General features: G+C 39.5%; 1 protein-coding gene across 6 annotated transcripts in view; it reads right to left on the bottom strand.

Annotated features, from left to right (window-relative positions):
- The window catches only part of LOC309386795 (dystonin-like), a gene marked incomplete at its 5' end in the record, with an annotated part of 348,938 nt that overhangs the window by 11,087 nt on the left and 318,641 nt on the right, over window positions 1-19,210 (bottom strand). For all 6 annotated transcript variants that reach the window (XM_081942582.1, XM_081942577.1, XM_081942581.1 and 3 more), the window contains 10 exons: window positions 5,228-5,245; window positions 6,874-6,948; window positions 7,085-7,239; window positions 10,973-11,135; window positions 12,252-12,415; window positions 12,770-12,899; window positions 14,245-14,433; window positions 15,122-15,265; window positions 16,652-16,780; window positions 18,412-18,606. In XM_081942582.1, coding sequence (XP_081798708.1) covers window positions 5,228-5,245; window positions 6,874-6,948; window positions 7,085-7,239; window positions 10,973-11,135; window positions 12,252-12,415; window positions 12,770-12,899; window positions 14,245-14,433; window positions 15,122-15,265; window positions 16,652-16,780; window positions 18,412-18,606 — 1,362 coding nt within the window. The remainder of the gene's footprint in view (window positions 1-5,227; window positions 5,246-6,873; window positions 6,949-7,084; window positions 7,240-10,972; window positions 11,136-12,251; window positions 12,416-12,769; window positions 12,900-14,244; window positions 14,434-15,121; window positions 15,266-16,651; window positions 16,781-18,411; window positions 18,607-19,210) is intronic.

Here is a 19,210-nt window from a genome sequence, read left to right on the forward strand (position 1 = left end):
AATGAGATTGGGGTGGAGGGAGGTAGAAGCAGAACATGAAGATCAAATGCTGGTTTCATTTTACCCAAAATTTGCAAAAATCATGTAATAGGAGAAAAAAACAACGCTAAGAGACTGTATGAAGTTCTCATATCAGACAACTTGTTCCTTCATTATAAAAACCCTCCCTGAGCTTTCCTTGCAAAAATAATTAAAAATACACTATGAGTTTCATAAAAAAGAGAGAACCCAAAAGTTTTATCCTGGGAAAGAAGAAAAGTAATTTTAATCATGACAAGAAGCTTCTTTCACCTTCTTGCTTTCGGGAAAACTTCCCCTTTGTATATCCAGTGTATTGCATGGAATGATTCAATATCTTTTCTTCTTTTGTAGATTTTCTCATATCTGGGAGGTAAGCAGTTTATAATTTCTCTCTCCTGCTAACTACCATTTACACTGCTATATTCTGATCACACATCCTGCTACTTTTTAGATAATTGTATTTAATCTATTTTTCAATTCTTTTTTTTAAAGTAATTAAATGTTCAAAAAATCTATTGCATATCTATCATTCCTCAGCGACTACATTTGCTTGAGAGCTTCCTTTTTCAATACCAGCCACAAAAGCATTAATAGTTTTGCTACTGGTCTTGCATGCCTCTTAGTGTTAATGTAAACTAAGCAGTCAAGCAAAGCAAAGAAATTTAAAAAAAGCAACCATGAAGACAGAAGTTGGTGTCCTCAAAGATCAAAATGAAAAGGTCTCCAGTCTGATGGACTGCAGAAGTGTTAGAACTACAACTCCCAGAATGCAGTGGTGTGGAAAACACTGAGGCTAGAAAAATTATGTTTCTAATGATCATCACTACAACTCCCAGAATGCAGTGGTGTGGAAAATACTGAGGCTGGAAAAATTATGTTTCTAATGATCATCACTGTTGGTCAGAAGCACTTCTTTTAAGAATTGCAGAGCATATATATGTAGATGCATAAGTACAATTTTCATGGCCCTTTGACAGCCGTACAAAAACAAATGACAATTAAAGTGTGAAAAAAAATAAAAGCTAATCATGAAATTTTAAAAATAAAAAATAGTGATTGATAAGTATTTTAATTTTATTCAATTTCTCATTTTTTCAACTTGATTTGTATTATTTCTGCTAGTACTTTTTAAAAGTCCACATTCAAATGCCATTATTATTATTATTATTATTAATATTATTATTCAGTACATTTATTTTAATATATATATTGTATGCAATTTCTAGGTTATATATTTATTTGCCATGAGTTTTCCTAGTATTATGTTATATTATGTTAATTACTATTCAGACTAGATAAACAGATAGACCCAAAGCTTCTGCCTTTATTTTGTTTTGACCACTTAGCAGCCTTTAATATCACTGACTATGATATATTTCTGGATCAGTTCCAGAAACTGAGGTAGCATCAGTATTCTGCAAATACACAGCTGTGTGCAATTTGAAGGTCCTCCTGGACTTGTTATCCCTGCTCAAAGAGCAGGTAGCAGCTATGCCTAAGAGGGCCCTTGCCTTGATATGCCTTGCTACCAATTGTGCCAATTCCAGTGGTGCAATTCAGCTGGTTCCATCCGGTTCGGGCGAACTGGTAGTGCTGGCAGCGGGAGGCTCCGCCCACCTGCCCGGATGTCATCATATCCCATTTTTGACCCTCTGTGCATGTGTGGAAGGTTCTGCACATGCACAGAGGTGGCGCGTGCACTCACATTTGCGAACCGGTAGCGAAGGTAAGTTGATTTTACCACGGCCTCTTTCTAGAACAAGAGGCCCTACTCATGGCTGCTCACACTCTGATTACCTCCTAACTGGATTACTGCAACATGCTGTACCCTTTAACAGGGCATGGATGTTTCAGCTAGTGTAAAATGTAGCACTGTGAGCATTAAGGGAGTCTTTAATTCAGAATATGTGACACCTTTGTTTCACAAGTTGCACTTGTTGGTGGTATGTTCAATTCAAGGTCTAGCATTACTCTTTATTTATGAATTACATTATAAAACTGTAGAAATTCAAATAAGCATATGTACATAACAGGAATATGTAAATCAGATTTGGTCAGAATTGAATCATCCGTTCTGATAGCTGAATTCATTGGATACTTTGATTGTCCAAATCAATTCTGAAGAAACAACTTCTGTATAAGCCTTCTGAGTCAAATATTCGCTTTGAAGATTTAATTTAATCAGCTTTAATTCTCCAAATCAAAGATTTGAAACCTCTAAAATGTAATTTCATATGAATTCAAATATTTGTTTAGAGAAATGTGCTTAGATATAATATTAAAATGAAACAAAAATAATTTCTCTTCATCTCTGATCTAAATAATCATGAAACTTACTACATGATTGTATTGGTAATCTTTAAATCACAGAAGTTTTATTTACTGTTTGATTCTAGTTTTTATACAGCTCCTTTCTTTCTTGGCCTACTATGATAAAGAATAATTTCTTATCATGTCCAAACAAGGAAACAATGGTTTGCAGATCTGGAACATGGCAGGGGGCCAACTTAACTGGACTTGTTATTCAGAATCTTAATAGTCTTCTGGTTGATGTTCAACAGAGAATCCGAGGCTTCTGATTTATTCATTACAGCACATCAGGAAAGGAAAATTTAGAAAGAAAGAGCTGCAGGAGCACTTCATGATATGAAGCCAATGTAGAATAATTTGTAATGGGCAAATAGGCAAAAGGACAGAGTTTGCACTGTTTTGTTATTTTGGGATCATAATGGCCAGGTGCTGACCCCCATGTTATGGGAACATGGAACGAGCACTGTAAAGCCAAAAAGGCAGTTGCAATCTAGAGATTTGTACTGTACTTTTAAGCTCCCTGCTAGAGGAAGAACATACTTCCCTTTCTATTTCCTCTGATTGTCATTCTCTCCCTTCATTTTGCTCTACAGCATATTTGCACTCCTGATTATTGCAATAACCAGGTGAGAGGACAGATAAGGCCGAGAAGAAATGCCCAGGAAATCATAACTAGTTAACTTTTCATTAAATGTATAATGAAGTTCACTAAGTTTTAACATTTCCATCCCAATCACTGCCTAAAAAATCTTTTCTTTGAGCTACCCTTGTGACTTGTGCTGCAAATCATTTTGCCATTAGTTTCTGCTAGGAGAAGAATTCAGAACTTCTCTAATATTTAATGCCTGATCTTTCATGAGGGCCCAAAGGTCCAACTGGAATAGGAAGCCAAATATTATCTTTCAAAATTCAAGCAAACATTGTTTGTCTAGTAAATCTTTCATTGCTAAATCATACAACTGAGCTTACTTTTTAATATAACCTGAGATACAGCTTAAGCAAAGGGGGGAAAGCTTATTACTTCTTAGGAACCAAATAACAGTGTAACAGATAAAGCTCAGTACGCCAGGGACAAAACGTTATTTTAGAAGTATGCAAAAATGCTAGTTTGGAATGTGCACTGTGTAAAATTATGGAAATAAGCATAGCTATGAAGACTTTTTCCTTTTTTCTTATAAGGTTTTGATGCTGCAGCAACTGTTTTTCATATGAGCCCTTGGGAAAATGGACTTTGCTTAAATAGTTCTGGGAAGAATTAGCCAGAGAAGTTGGAATGATAACAGGAGACATTCACCCAGCTCTCCTATAGCCACAACTTCATCCAAATGCTGATTGTAGTTATTTTCCTAAAGCAGAGTGGGAAGTTATGACTACATAGATGAGTCAGGAAAGAATATCCCTTCCTGCTTCCTAGACTGTTTTTGGGAGAATTCTACCTTGGTTCCAAGCTGTAATATTCACCTTTCTATGTCCAGAAGCTCTAGCAGCAGATCAAGAGAGACCTGACACAATTTCATTTCATTTCCAACCAATCAAACCTAGGCAGTTGTTTGAGAAGTTTTTTCTTTTTGCGGTATTCTTTGGGAAACCCATCCTTTACTCTAGTTGTGTTTTTCCAAAATCCTTACAAGCACAACCTGTCATAATTATTTGGAGTGGCTAAAATATCTACATTATTACAGTCCTGTATCTTGATATTTAATATTCCTGATTATGCCTTTCAAAAAAGTAAAAAACAAAATGGGTAAGCAAGTCTACTACATTTCTCTTAGATAATCTGGGAATGCAAACAACAGAACTCCTTTCCTTTGATAAGGATGCCCAGCTATTGCAACTCTTATCGGCCTCTCTCTCCAGAAGCACCAGCTCCTTCAACAGTTTGATTAGTTTTACACCGTCATATATGCTATCATTTCTATTAAACATTCAAGACAGTATATCTGACAATATTTAAACCTCATCATAGCAACTGTCTGTAAGCGTAGATTCAACTGGGAGTGTGTCTGATTGGCCTCAAATACCGAGCAAGCTCCATTGTTAGAAGTAGATGGGAAATCCTATCCCAGAATTCTATTAATACTGTTTTATATAAAACCTAAGCAATGCCCATTATTAAAGACATAGTTGCATAATGATAACATTGTGTTATCATTATGTATCAAAATTTATTTTTAATACATATAACTGTATAAAAAGAACCATCGGAAGATGGACTTTAACAAGAATTGAAAATCTTCTGCTTCTGGCATCAGTGCAAATTTCAAACTTAGTGGAATCCATGTCCACTCATTATTTGTTAAATCCTGGCTGAAATCTGGGGTCACTTTCCACCAAATGAAACCAGCTCGCCCCCAAATGTTATTTTTTTCCTTGTTTTGAATGATATAATATTGCTCTGCTACAAAAAGCTAATAGTAAGCAGAGAAACAAGCATATATTAAACAAAATAAACAAAATTAAGTGGCTTGGTTGCATACTATTGGTTTGCTTCTGAGTACCCTTGCCTTTTCCTAGTAGTTTAAAAAAAAAGTGTGATGCAAATTATCTGACAGAGGGATACAGCATGGAAACCTAAAAGCAATTCCATATAGCAATCATAGCACCATCTTAACTACAGTTTTCAAGTGCAAATTACAGAGAAAATACCTGAACGCATTTGTACCTGAAGAGCATTTTGCACTATTATCTGGTTCCCTTAAAGTAATCTTTATTATGAGGCAGCCACAGGCAAAGAGACAAATCTCAGGATAAAGAGACACCTGTTAAGGCACCAAAGCTGAGCAAACAAGGAATTAGCTCAGGGTGAAAGGAAGTGGGAGGACAAATCACTGCAAGCTGAAATGATAATGTATTAAAAAAAATACTAGAAACTCCATGTACATTCCACTGTTTATACCTGATTTCCCAGGAAGAACTGACAAGAGATGGAAAATGGGAAAAAAACACAATTAGATTAACAGGAAATGGTCTACATGACTCACACTATGAAAGTGCATACATATTCCAAATAGCTCAATATAATATGTACTTTACATACATACAAGTAACAACAAATGTTTGGACTGTAAATGATGGATAATGGAATTCAAGGTTTATCTGTTGCTTCCTTGCATCATCTTTGATCAAATTTCTTCTGCCATTTGACAAATTCTTCCTTCATATATGTTTAAGGTCTTTTCCCCACTAAGATACCCAACACATTCCTAACTAATAAAACTGGGGCATATGCATTTTTATAAGAACAGGATGATAATGAGATATATTATTCAATATCTTTGAATTCTAACTCTGTTGGAAAGAATACCATTTAAATATTATTGAATAGTACAATAAAAGATCCTGAACATTGGTGGCAGGGTATCATATAATTATTACGTAACACAGGGCCGCCAAACTTCTTGGTTCTGCAAACTACTAGTGGCAGCTTCGGCAGCAGGGGGATAGTTTCACACATGCAACCTAAATCCTGTGCATGTGCAAATGAAGCTTTGCACGCTTGCCCACTGCTTTGGTGACCCGTTTTTTTTGGGGGGGGGGGGTTGGGGTTGATGAACCCTAATGTAACAGACCTACTGTATAAACCCAATCTCTACAATCTCACTTATTCTGAACATTCTTCCACAATGAAAAAGAAACAAACAGGGCCTTTACACTTTTTCAAGGGGAAAACTTTTTCAATTTTAAAAAATTGGAGTTCCGGAAGGACAAAATGGCAGCTGTGATATTTTTTTCCTTGAGGAAAACAACCGCTGCCCTTTCTACTGTGCCTTGGAAAAATCATTTTCAATCCTGAGGCTGCATTTGAATGAACTCACACCTCTTTAATTTCTCATAAACATTGACTAATGTTAATGCATCCATTTGAAAAACATGAGATAATCGCAATATGTAATTTCAACTGAGTAACAATAGGAATTAGGGGCTGGTCACACAGTTAATCAATGTTTAGACTGGATTTGACACTTTTATCCACAATGAGTCAAGGGTCTGAGATAGACAGATGTTGTTTACTAATAATACGAAAAGTAAAAGCTGCCTTTTACAACTGACTGGTGGTGATTTTGTCAATGCCGCTGAAGCTCCAGATGTTTTGGAATTACATCCAAAGTGCCTATTACTATTGGTACTACCTTGGCTTCCTCTCGCCCCAGTTGCTCTATACTTCTATGGCAGGTCTTTGCATTTTGTGATTTTCTCCACTTCTTTCTCTTCTATCCTGCTGTCTCCACGTCCTGCAACATCCACTATCCAGACTTCTTTGTCTTTCTTATTACCATTGTTAAGTGTTGTGTGGAAAATGCTTGCCTGCTTCAATTGTAAAGTCCCAGAGCATTTAGCTTCTTCATTTTCTATTACTTTTTCTATGTTGTGATTATTAGTATCATTGGCTCTTAGTAAGGTTTAAAATAGGTTTTAATACTTTGAGAACATTCACAGAACCCACATAGTCTAAAGTTAGTTTCATAACTCAGATCTTCTGGTTCTTTTCAGAGTAGCTAGGTATAAATCAATGGATGACATGAATGCATTTGTTAGACTTACTCTGTACTTATTGTCGCCAATCTGCTCCACCTGGAACCGCTTTGCACATTTACATTTTGCTACTTGCCGTGTAACCTGTCAATATGATAATCAGAACCACTGTATTAGATTTTCAGCCATTCTATATCATTGGTAAATTGTAGAGTATGATGATCATTATGCAATTCTAATGGAAAATACTCATAATAAGAGGTGAATAGAAGAGGAGTACCTCATCTTCAATTTTGTCTGCATCTGTCAGAGGTTTGTATGCATCCTTGTTTGGATGAAGTGCTGCGACAAATTCATAATAGTCAATATAGCCATCACCATCTCTGTCAAAAATGTCTGCTACTGCACTCATTTCCAGGCGACTCGTAGGAAATTCTAAGGAAAAGAAATAATACTAAACCTTAGAATTGCAACGTTTTAGGAACAGATAACTTCTAGAATCATAGAATTAAAGAGAATTTTGCAGGCTTTCTAGTCTACTCCTCTGCTTGATATGGGAAGGCCGAAATTAGAAGATCTGGAAAAGATGGCTATCTACTCTTTGAATGAATGTAACAAGATTTGAACAATCTTTTCGCTCAGCATTTCTTAATCTTTTTAAATCCCTTCTCATTTTTAAAAATTATGGATGACCTCAACCCATGTATATATGGGTTATGTTTATCAATATTAAATATTAAAACTGATGCATTTGTAGAACATTTACTGAAAGACCGTTGGCTTACCTGAACGGTCGTTCTCTGGGCGCTGTGGGAGAATCCAAGCATGGGTTAACACAGTCTATCTGCCCTAGGACTGAGTGAATTTTTCTTTGACCATGCCACATTGAGATCAGTTTAAAAACGAAGAAGTATCCATTGCAGGATGGCCATCCCATAGTCAATTGAGAAATAAGAGTCTTGAACACCTCAGAAGACCCCGGGTGGGTTTGGACTCTCTCGCAGCACCCAGAGAACGACCGTTCAGGTAAGCCAACGGTCTTTCTCCTGTGCCCTGCTTGGAGAGTCCAAGCATGGGACATACCCAAGCTATTGTGTGCCAGGGCGGGAAGTGTCCAGATTGTCCGGAACCGTAGCAACTTTTTGCAAAACTTGTCTTCCAAAGGAGGTTTCGGCTGAGGCAAAGATGTCAATTTTATAATTTCTGATGAATGCTGTGGGAGAAGCCCACGTAGCCGCTCTACAAATGTCAATGATGGATGCTTGGGTCGCCCACCGCCCAGGCGGCCGCCTGATGCATCTTATGACAGGCCTTCTCGGATCTTTTGTCTTCCGCCTTCAGACCATCCAGTAGGTCCACCGGCAGGTTCGAATTGGAAGTCAAGGAGACCACCGGGGCATCCACCTCAGGTAACTTCAAAATATCCTAGTCTCTACAGAATACAAGGATTTATACCCACCGCTAGGATTGGTCAAAGTACTGGGCTGTGCCCATTGTCTTTGGACAATGTCTATGAATAAATCTGGAACCAGAATCAGCTCCTGAGTAGGAGCGTTCTCCTTGAACAGAACTTCTTTGGGGTCCTTAGAGGAGGAGGATGGTATGGTCGTACTCTTAGGAGTAGACCCTAGCTCGGTGGATGCTTTGGCCTTGTGTAGGATGGCCTTAAACAAGGATGCCTTAAACAAGGATGGCTTGAACAACCCAGTGAAGGTAGGCTTATCGGGAGGAAGATCCTCATCCTCAGATAATTCAAATTCCTCGGCCTCCTCCTCCCAGACCGATTCCTCTGTGGCAAGCGAGGTGCCAGTAGAGGCTGGGGCCTGGTCCTTGACCTGAACTGGGGGCGGTCTTGATTTAGTTTTACCTGCCGCACGGGCATCTTTCTGCCTGATCCCCTGAGCTATGTCCTGGGAGATGGCTTGGGCAATCACTTCCTTCATCTTTATAGACAGGGCTGGGCCTTTATCCTCCCTGGCTCGAGCCCTCGACGGAGCGATCCGACCCCCATTCCTAACCGAGCCAGTTCCCTCCTCTGCTGGGAGGATGCCCTGAAAGGGTTCCAGTTCCCCTCTGAGAGACAAACTGGGTGATTCAGGGTAGCCCCTGGAGGCATCGGGGGAAGACTCCCGCAATTCCTCCCGAATTAATGAGGGAGGCCTGTTTCCCTGAGGTGAACCAGGTTCTGTCTCCTTTATCTGGCCAGAGGGTGGCCATGGCAATGAATCCATCTGCTCAGGGGATTTGCTCTGCCTCTGGGCCTGTTGGAGTTTGTGCTCCACAGGTTTATGCTTCCGGGTTCCCTCCCTGGGTTTATCCTTATTCCCTGAGAGTCCCGTGGTGCCCTTTCCTCCCTTCCCCCCTTTGGGTGGAAGATCTAGCCTACTGTGTTTGGAGGAGGGTCCTGCCTGCACCTCCTGCGCCTCTGAACCTCCATCTGCCATGATGATCTGCAGAAGCTTGATATTGTAGATGCTTGAAGTAGAGGTGATAATGAAGCAATAGACAGGCACCAGGTGCGAGCCAGCCGGCTACGGAACGTCCGCAGATCAACGTCTGAGAGAAGGGACGCTCGTTGGCCAAAACCCTCCTCAGGCCGCCCTCAAGGTCCTTGAGTGGTCAGTGCGGGAAGGTAGACCTTGCCGGTGTCCCAGACAAGGCCAAACGCTCCCTGGCGGCGATCTGCAGTGAGGGGCCTAAGCGCAACTTTGCATATCTTCCAGCGGCTCCAAACGGCGATCTATGTAAAATAATCACTTTAAAATAGCCACCACCGCACACCGCCGCTCACGGAGTCCAAGATGACTGTTAGCAACCAGCAAAAAGCATGCGAAATGCTTTAAAATGGCCACCACGCTTGCCGGGCTGAGGAGAAACTGCCGATACTGCTGGAGCCCTCAAGTGCTCCGGGCGGCACTATTAACAACAGCGGCTGGGGAAAAACGGACAGGAAGCCTCTCGCTGGCCCCTTGCTCGCCGGCAGCCACCGGATAAGCAACTCCCTTTGTTCTCACACCAGCAGCTCACTGGAACCCGGTAGCCTTCTCAGCAATTCAAACGGTGGAAGGTTTTTCCTTTGAACTTTGTCTACCTATATCTACCTAAAGAAAGTTCTATACAAAAGGGAGATAATTCTCTATGCACAATTTGGAGAGTCCAATCTATCTGACCTAGAATTGAGGAACTCCCCAAAATTAGTCCTAACGGGCCGACTGAGTTTTTTAAACTGATCTCAACGAGGCAAAGGGAGGCGTGGTCAAAGAAAAATTCACTCAGTCCTAGGACAGATAGACTGTGTTAACCCATGCTTGGACTCTCCAAGCAGCGCACAGGAGAGTCATCTAACTATAACAATATTGAACCTATTATATATTAACATAAAATATTTTTCACAAAAATCTCTGTTTTCCACGACAAAAAATGAGAGCAGTGACATTGTTTTTAATTTTTGCCAGTATTTTCAATAGCGGGTAAATACTTTTCACTTCACAGATCTCTGAGAGGGTCTTGGGGGAACCCTCCTTGGACCATACTTTAAGAAACATCATTCTATGTCAGGAGTGTCAAACCTAAGGCCCGGGGCTGGATCCGGCCTGCAGGGTGCTTAGATCTGGCCCGCTGGAGCTGCCCTGGAAACAGCCAAGAACTGGTCCATTGTGTCTCTGCTAGTGAAAATGAAGCTCTGGAGGACCGCATGTGGCCGCACCCTCCTGAGCTATGTTTTCACTGGCAGAGGGTTGCAGGAGGCCATCGCAGCCAAAAACAGAGTTCGAGAGCCTGTTTTCGCTGGCAGAGCCCTCCCCAACATGAGTGACATTGAGCTGGCCATGCCCACCATGGCCATGTCGACCCCAGCCCCCCGAGGTCAAACACAACCCTGATGTGGCCTTCAATGAAATTGAGTTTGACACCCCTGTTCTATGTTATCAGTTCTTCTGATGGACCATTCCTACTATTAAACATTTATCTTGATGCTTCACTGGATTGTACTAATTTAGACTCTAGTTAGTTATAGCCGTTATATCTAACTGCATCTATTGGTCACTACAGAATGCAACAACATTATTTCAGATATTTGAGAAGTGCTATTAAGCCCTCTACTCTTACATTCTTTTTTCTTCACCTACAATCTGAAGTTTTAAGAATAATGGTTTGTTTTAAAACTTACTTGAAGAGAGAATCCCATCAATAAATTCCTGCCTTGTTATCTTGCCATCCTGATCTTTATCTATCCTCCTAAAGAAGTCCATTACTCGAGATTTCTTGTGGTTCATCCATCGCATATACTTCTTCCGCCAAATATCAAAATCAAAATTGGCAAATTCCCTCAGCTGGAAAAAATCATTAAAATGATTTAAGACATGAATTGGCTTAGGGAGCCCAATATCCATGATGCTAAGATTTGGGATAGAAGTGAACATTAGTTTCCTCTGTAAAGTGAAAATCAAGGTACTCCTTTCTATTTCCTGCCTAGGTCTCTGATCTTGAACTCCCAGCTGCCTTGGCTAAGGTATATGAGTCTGAAGGTTCCTTCAAACTGCAGTTCAACTACATTTGTAGATCCCAAGCTACATATCAACTTAGCATGAAGAATATGCAGAAGTTAACTTCATCTGCCATTTGAAAATAAGGTTTAAAATTATTTCCAATTATTGAAAGGTGATTAGCATTCATCATGAATATATTCCTAATACAAATATAACTCTAAACTTTGACTAATAGAGTGGGAAGCCATCATTTGAAAAGACCATTTTACCATTTGACAAACCAGTGCATGACTCTACAGTTCCTTTGGTTCCTATTTTTGATGTAAAACGTTATTTGATTGCTGGGAATGGAAAATGACTTGGTGCCACACAAACATCCAATCAATCAATCAATCAATCAATCAATCAATCAATCAATCAATCAATCAATCAATCAATCATTCTTTATTTAGATTTGTGTACCACCCATCTTGTCTAGAGGCAATGCTGATCCCTACAGTTGGTAGTAACATCCCATTTTCTTCATCATGTGTGTGATGCAGAGGTGGTATTCTACCGGTTTGGACCGGATCGCCCAAACCGGTAGCAGAAATCACGGGTGGCTCTATGGCATCCCATTTAGGCCATTTTTTCACCAAAAGCATATGCACGGAAGGATTTGCGCGCTCACATTTGCAAACCGGTAGGGAAGGTAAGTGTATAACATCCCTGGTTGTCATGCCCTTTCTGTTGGTACATGCAGAAGCATATTGGTGCCCTATCCTTCCATAGAGTGTACTGGGTACTCTCCAAACATTCAGAAGAGTAACTGCGCTGATGATCAAGAGGTAATCACATACCCTCTGAGTGTCAGAGGTGATGAATGGTTGGTGCCCCCTGCCCAAGAGGAATGCCAGTGCCACTCATGCATGAAACAAAACTTCATTTCAGGCTCTGGCTGTTTTAACTACTGTTACTAACCTCTTCTAATCGGTCTAAGGCGTCATTAAGTTTCCTTCGTCTCTCCAGGGCCAGGAGCCAGACTTGTTGCCATTTGCTGAGCAAGAGGTTAATCCGTGGATTCTTTGTCTCGATTTGGGTCTGAGCACCTGAAGGGTATATGTTTGGGATTTGGGAACGTTTTCCTGTTAAACATAAAGTGAATTGCATATGCATCAAAAACAGTGAATCAAAACTACATCTTTCAAAGCAATTTGGAAGAACAATAATATGACATATATGCTTGTTTGGTTGCAAATAATACTTCAGTTCTGTTTATGGAGGGGAAGCTATGAATCTAAATAGCATGAGTCAGATACAAGAGGCCATAGGAGTACAAATTATCAACTCTTTGTTTATTCTTGCCATTTTTTAAATGAGAAAAAAAGAGCTTAAAACTACTCTATGCGATAAAACAATAGTGAATTCCTGCTTCAATCTATAGCCAAGAAATGTTGAAATATGATACTCTCGATGCCTCACAATAGAATATTACTTACTTCCTCCTCTTCCCTTATCCAATACAGGAATATGAGATTGGATTGGGCTAGTTTCAGCTGCTTTTCTTTTATGTGTCTTCGTAACTTTGTCTACATCTGGCTGTTTTCTGGTCATTTCTTCCATGAATGTCTGCAATTAAACAGTGATTACGTTGACTAACATTGCATAAAAATAACCTGAAAAATACTGAGCGAAACAACAGCTTTGGTGCAGTGGTCTATGGGGCTTATCATATGTACATAATGCAACTACATCACACATGACTTTTTCAGTATTTACCCTTAAGGTCTATATCAAAACAGGTAGTCCTTGAGTTACAACTGTTTGTTTAGTGATGGTTCTAAGTTACAAAGACACTGGGAAAAGGGAATTATGACCAATTTTCACACTGATGACAGCTGCAGTGTCCCAGGGTCATGTGAACATCTTTTGTGACTTTCTGACAAGCAAAGTCAATGGGGAAGCTAGATTCACTTAACAACCGGGTTACTACAGTGACAACTGCAGTGATTCACTTAACAAATGTAGCAAGAAAAATCATAAAATGGGGCAAACCTCACTTAATGAGTTTCTCATTTAGCAACAAGAAATTCCCGGCTTAATTGTGGTCGTAAATCAAGGACTATCTGTACTACAAACTTTCTAACCTCTGAAGTGTAACAGGACTAATTGGTCTGCTGTGAGTGGATGGCAATAAAGTCGTCATCTTTCTAATTCATATGAAAATAAAATACTTGTACCACCACCTGAATTGACAGAAAAGTATGTTTTGTCCAACAGAGACAAACTCAAATTTCAAAAAGATTTTTTTAGAAATACGTTTAGGACAAACCTAATGTTTGCATAAGTCAGTTCTATTTACCAAACACTTGTTTTTGTTTCTTCTTTTAGTTCCCAGAACTAAAGATCTCCTTTGGAGGTCTGACTTGTTTAAAAGAAACTTTCTGCAGACTTTGGGGACAGGCTACAGAGAAGAAATGCTGCTTATCCTCTTTTAAAACTATTCCCCTTAGCCGAAGCAGTTTTGTTTGAAATGAAGGAAAGACATGCTCTCTGTTTCAAGGCACAGCATGGAACATCATGCTTGAAACAAACAGACACGTACTCTGGATTATTTCTTTTATTTTGTGCCCAAGACTTTTAGACCCTCAAGCTACAACCTACTGCACTGTTGAAATACTGACTTAGTTTGCCCGCTGCAAGAACAAAAGAAAAGCTTAAAAAGACTCATGTGCTACTTTCTTGCCAATGTCATTTTGAAGAACTCTTTTGTTCTCTGTGCTACCTCTTTGCTTTACGCACGAAAGTCACACAGTGCAACAAACAGGTACATAACATATAAGGAATGTATATATTTTTGTCGGATATGTGAGCAATGTAGGATTTTCAGTTTTGTAAATGTCTGGCCTGCTTGAAGTGCTACCCATGTCCATGCTGAGAAAGAGATTGAAGAGAGCATCATGTTTTCTCTTACCTGATGCTCTGCTATGAGTGCCTTGACATCGTCAATCTCCTGAGGAATGATTTCTTTATCTTTTTCAGTCAGCGTTGTCTCTGCCCACTGCAGCCAGGACAATAATGCTTCCAGTAACTCCTGGTTAGCAATAAGGGCAGCCAGGGCCCCTGCCAACCTCTGCTGATGTTGCTTTGCCCACGCTACCACCTGAAAAAGGAGAAACAGCAGTCTGTTATGGTTTCCACATTATTATTGTTGTTGTTGTTCATTCATGCAGTTAACCCAGAGGTTTTGCCCGCCACTCCCTTCTTGCAAGAAATGTTCAGGGTGAGAAGGAACAGAGCTGATGGCCAATTCCTAAGGGGCCATCACTATACAACTTTTAATTACTGTTAATGGAACTTTCATGTGCCTTAGACAAGATGTTTCATTAGCTGCTCAAGAAACAAGATCAGCTATTATTTAGTATGATTATTGCAAACCACTTAAGTTTGATTTCTGTTGTGTCATCAATTTAAAGCAGGGATGAATACCACAGAGTCCTCTAAATGTCAGATTGCATTTCCTGTGCCAATTAGAGTGCAACAATATTTGGAAATATTTGGGTTGTCCATTCCTGTTTGAAAGCTATGGTTTATATTCAAATCCCATTTTCTAAGAAGTGGGTGAGAAACTGACACAAATGTAAATAGATACAAGTTTCTGTTCCACTCAATTTCTTTCTCATGACATAACCATAAAAAGTCTTAAGCAAAGGTCTAGTATACAAGACAGCATGGGTATATTAAACATCTTGCTCCCAACAGTTGAAACGTGTCCACATAGCATGGCCTTGCTAATTGCTGGCTGTCAAGGACTGCCTGTGACCACAAAGGACTGATTGAATTGGACTGACCTCTTCAAATCTTGCTCGGATGATGGTTATCCAGTGTTTGATGGTAGTGATGGAATCTGGATGGCAAATAGCCAGGATGGCCTCTCCCATACCTGTGGCTTTACTTAGCTCAATCTTTTTTTCTTCCAGTTTCTTCATGAATTCCTAAAGCAGAAACAGTGATTTCCGTGAGATGTTGGCACCAATTCAAAGGGAAAAATTCAAGTAATTTCAGACTTTGCTGGCAAGGTCAAAGCAGCAAATGCTTAACTGAATCACATGAAGCACTGGCAGAATAGGAGCAGAAGGAAATAGCAGAAAACATCAACATTCTAAAATAAAAGTTCTGAAATAAGAGTTGAACAGTTGCAGATACGAACCAACTGAAGTAAAAAGTCATCTAATAGCGAGGAACATATTTCAGTGTACAAAACGGCCCGTTTTCACATTTCGAGTGGCCCGCAGTCTATTCTCCCCACCGGAGTTATTTGTTTAGTCTTTCATAAAATAGTTCATTTGCATTTAATGTTAATGGTTCAAAGAATGTCAGGCTGAATGGTCGGCCCCACACATTTTCACCTCACCAAATCTGGCCCTCCTTGTAAAAATTTTGGACACCCCTTGTTTAGGGAGAAAGGAAATCCCTCAATCCTGTCTTGGTGGTTAAAACCTTTGAGCCAAGGAAAAAGAGGGAGCATTTCTATAAGCCAGTTGGGAGATGGGAAAGGAGGCAAATCAAAAAGAATACCTGGAAGAGAAAGAAAGACCGATGGGAGGAGATTGGAAAGGTGAAACCTGAGAACAGCTGCCTGCTTTTTTGATGAGCTGGTTTCCAAAAGAAGCAGGGGGAAAAAAGCAGGGGGGAAAAAGCAGGGGGGAAAAAGCAGGGCTTGAGCTGTAATGCTCAAGAAAGCCAAAGAGAATAAGAGGACGACTGCAGCAAGATTAACCACAGTTGCAATATTGCAATATCTGAAGCACCAACTTAAGGACAGATCATCATGGAGAAAATCTATGAGGATTTCTAGAAGTTGAGACCAACTTGATGATAATCAATCACTCGATCAAGTGCTATTTAACAATTCACTGATTAACAATGAAGCAGACTGCCCCTGGAAATAGAGGACTACCTACTGGAAGTATTTAACTAAAGGGCTCAATGGCCTTTTGTTGGGGATGCTGAGGTAGTAGAATCCTGTAATGGGCAGGGAGTTGGAATGAACCAATGGCCCCTTCCAAGCTTTACTTTATCTATAAGAATGATAAAGTGCACTGCTGTCTAATAATAACACACCTCCATTAAGTAATTAAGGACTTGTGATGACACACTGAGGTTATGCCAGTTGAATTAAAGTTTACAGTATTATCAAATGTATCGGATAAAAAAACAGAAGATTTCAGTCTATAGCGACTGCTCTGCTTAATAAGACCTCATTTTTAGGACAGAAAACATATTTTCTTTGTTAGTTATAGATAAGACAGGAGTGCTTTCATTTTACTGTCACATTTCTATAAATCTAATTTTGGGAAGTGGCCCATTATCTAACTCACTCTATGCTGATCTATTAGCATACGCAGAGCCTCTTCGTCATCTGGTAGGATCCCATGGAAACGCAGGGTCTGCTCAGCTTCAGCCAGCCATTCCAGAAGCACATGGACAACTGCGTGGAATTCCTCTGCCTGCACAAATGGAGGTGTGTGTGTGTGTGTGTGTCAAGAAAAGACAGAACAAATATGTATGAAAACAATGGGCCCAGAATGGCAGTTGATTATCATTCAGCAACAAAGTCACATTAACTTTCAAGTAAGAAAAACCCCTTGTTATCCATGACTGTAAAATATCAAACCCTTTTTGAAGAAAAAAATATGAAGAAAGTCCAATAAACTGTTTATGAGTGCTTTTAAATGTTAAGATTTATGCCACACATGAAAGTTGTATGAGCAATTTGCTATGCTGCCTATAGATTACAAAAACAATGCTTAAGCCTATGAGCTGGAGCCATACTAATAAACATCAGTTAAGTCTGAGGGAGGAAGGGGGGAACTTAATTAAAGCTGTGTATAGATCCAAGTTTCTTTCTGAGAGTTGAAAGCAACACTACCCCTGAGATGGTAAGTTCTGATGACAGAGTTCCCTTTTTCCTTTTACTTAGGTACTGTACAAGCCTTAGTTTTTTCAAATTATAATAAAGCTTATAATAAAGTCCTGAACAAACAGGGAGAACAGGGTCTTCCCAAACATGCACATACAGGTAGTTCTTGACTTGCAACCAATTGCTTATCAAGTGTTTGAATCTCTGATGGACCCTCCCCAAGGCTATTTATGACCCAAGTTCTGATGAGGGGCAACCTTCCCTCTGTGGTTACATGATTGCATTTTGGAGCGCTCAGCAACAGATCCAAATATATAGCCATCTGCAGCATCCCAAAATCACATGATTGCAATTTATAACATTTTTTTTGCCAGAAACCAGTATTTAATTCTAGTTTCTGCCAAAAAAATGCTTAACAATCTGCAATGATTCACTTAATGACTGTTGCAAAAAAGGTTGTAGAATCAGTGTGTGTGTGTGTGTGTGTGTCACGTGTTGATCAGCATACTGACTGGCATTACTTTCAACAGTAATTTCAGGCTCAATTATGGTTCTAAATCAAGGACTACCTATACACTTTGGAGCAAGTGGTGGAGATATTTAATAGTTATCATTTAAATCTATTGTGTTTCCCCGAAAATAAGATAGGGTCTTGGCTTTATTTTCGGGGAGGTCTTATTATTTTTGAGATGCAGGAGGCAGCAAGAGCGGTCACCTCATGGCTGCTTCTGTGTTGCAATATTTTTGGGGAGGGCTTATTTTCGGGGGAGGACTTATTTTAGCGCATGCGCTCAAAAGCCTGATTAGACTTATTATCTGGGAAGATCTTATTTTCAGGGAAACTAACTGTCTCTCTGTCTGTCTGTCTGTCTATCTATCATATATAATTATAGTTATATATAAATGGGGTGTACTTGGGAACCAGAAATATTGCTAAAAATTCAATTTGTTCTGTACAAGTAAATCTGCTCCTTTTGTACAGGTTGTTTTCGGTTCCAAACTTTTCCAGACAATTTGAACAAGAAAAAAATCTGGAAAATCAGAGCATTTACAGACCATTACATGGGATAATGTATGAATCTGCCCACAAGCGCTTGTTCATTCAGTTAGTCTGTTTAAAAGGTTAAGAACAAATCTCTTGCCTTGATATCACATATGGATCACGTAATTATGATTCCTTACCTAGATGGAATTTAGTGCAATACATTTGCTTCTCACCTGATGAAGGGCCTGTTCCAGTCGAGTTTGCTTGGAGACAGAGAGCATACACACAATCTCCCATCGAGTACCAAGCTCCTGCATTTGAACCTTAACCCAAGAGGAATCATCACGGCTACCTTCTATCAGCTCTCGAGCAGAGCGTTTCAGGGCCTGAACACTACCGGTCCTTTTCCCCAGTTCCTTTTGGAAGCCCTGAGCAAAGGAAATAAAAAATGGCTCTCTATTAAACACTGTTAAGCTTCTTTATGACTCACATGCAATATGACTTTTTTTTCTATATAAAAAACCCGCTTGATCACAGCTAGTTTTTAAAATTGTAAAATGCATTTTTAATTTCTTAAAAAGAAATTGGGCTAAATATTTCCATTTCAAAATTTTATTAAAGTCTTGCATTCTATCCTTTGCACTTGTTCTTTACATTTTCTAATGCAATTTATTTCATCTTGCTTTGCTCTTAATCACTAGCATTCTACAATAAAAGTCAGAATGGATACATTCAAACCTCACTTAGAAAATGGGTTCTTCTAATGGGAATGTTTTTAGGAGCTCTCTACTCTGTAGGACCATTGAGAGGTGGAAATGTTTGTTGGTTCATTAACTGAAGTCTACTATGCTACTGCAATCTAATGTAATTTACTCATTAATATGGCTTGTTGAAACCAACTAAGTCCTATGATTTATTAAACTATTTTTCAACCAATTATAATTAGACAATTCAGGATCCAAACGCAATGCTAATCTACATCAGACACTTTTAATTTAGTTTAAATTATCATATCAAGAAGGAAAGGGACAC

Source organism: Natrix helvetica (genome assembly GCF_964273705.1).
Source record: "Natrix helvetica genome assembly, chromosome: 2".
Classification (NCBI taxonomy): domain Eukaryota; kingdom Metazoa; phylum Chordata; class Lepidosauria; order Squamata; family Natricidae; genus Natrix; species Natrix helvetica.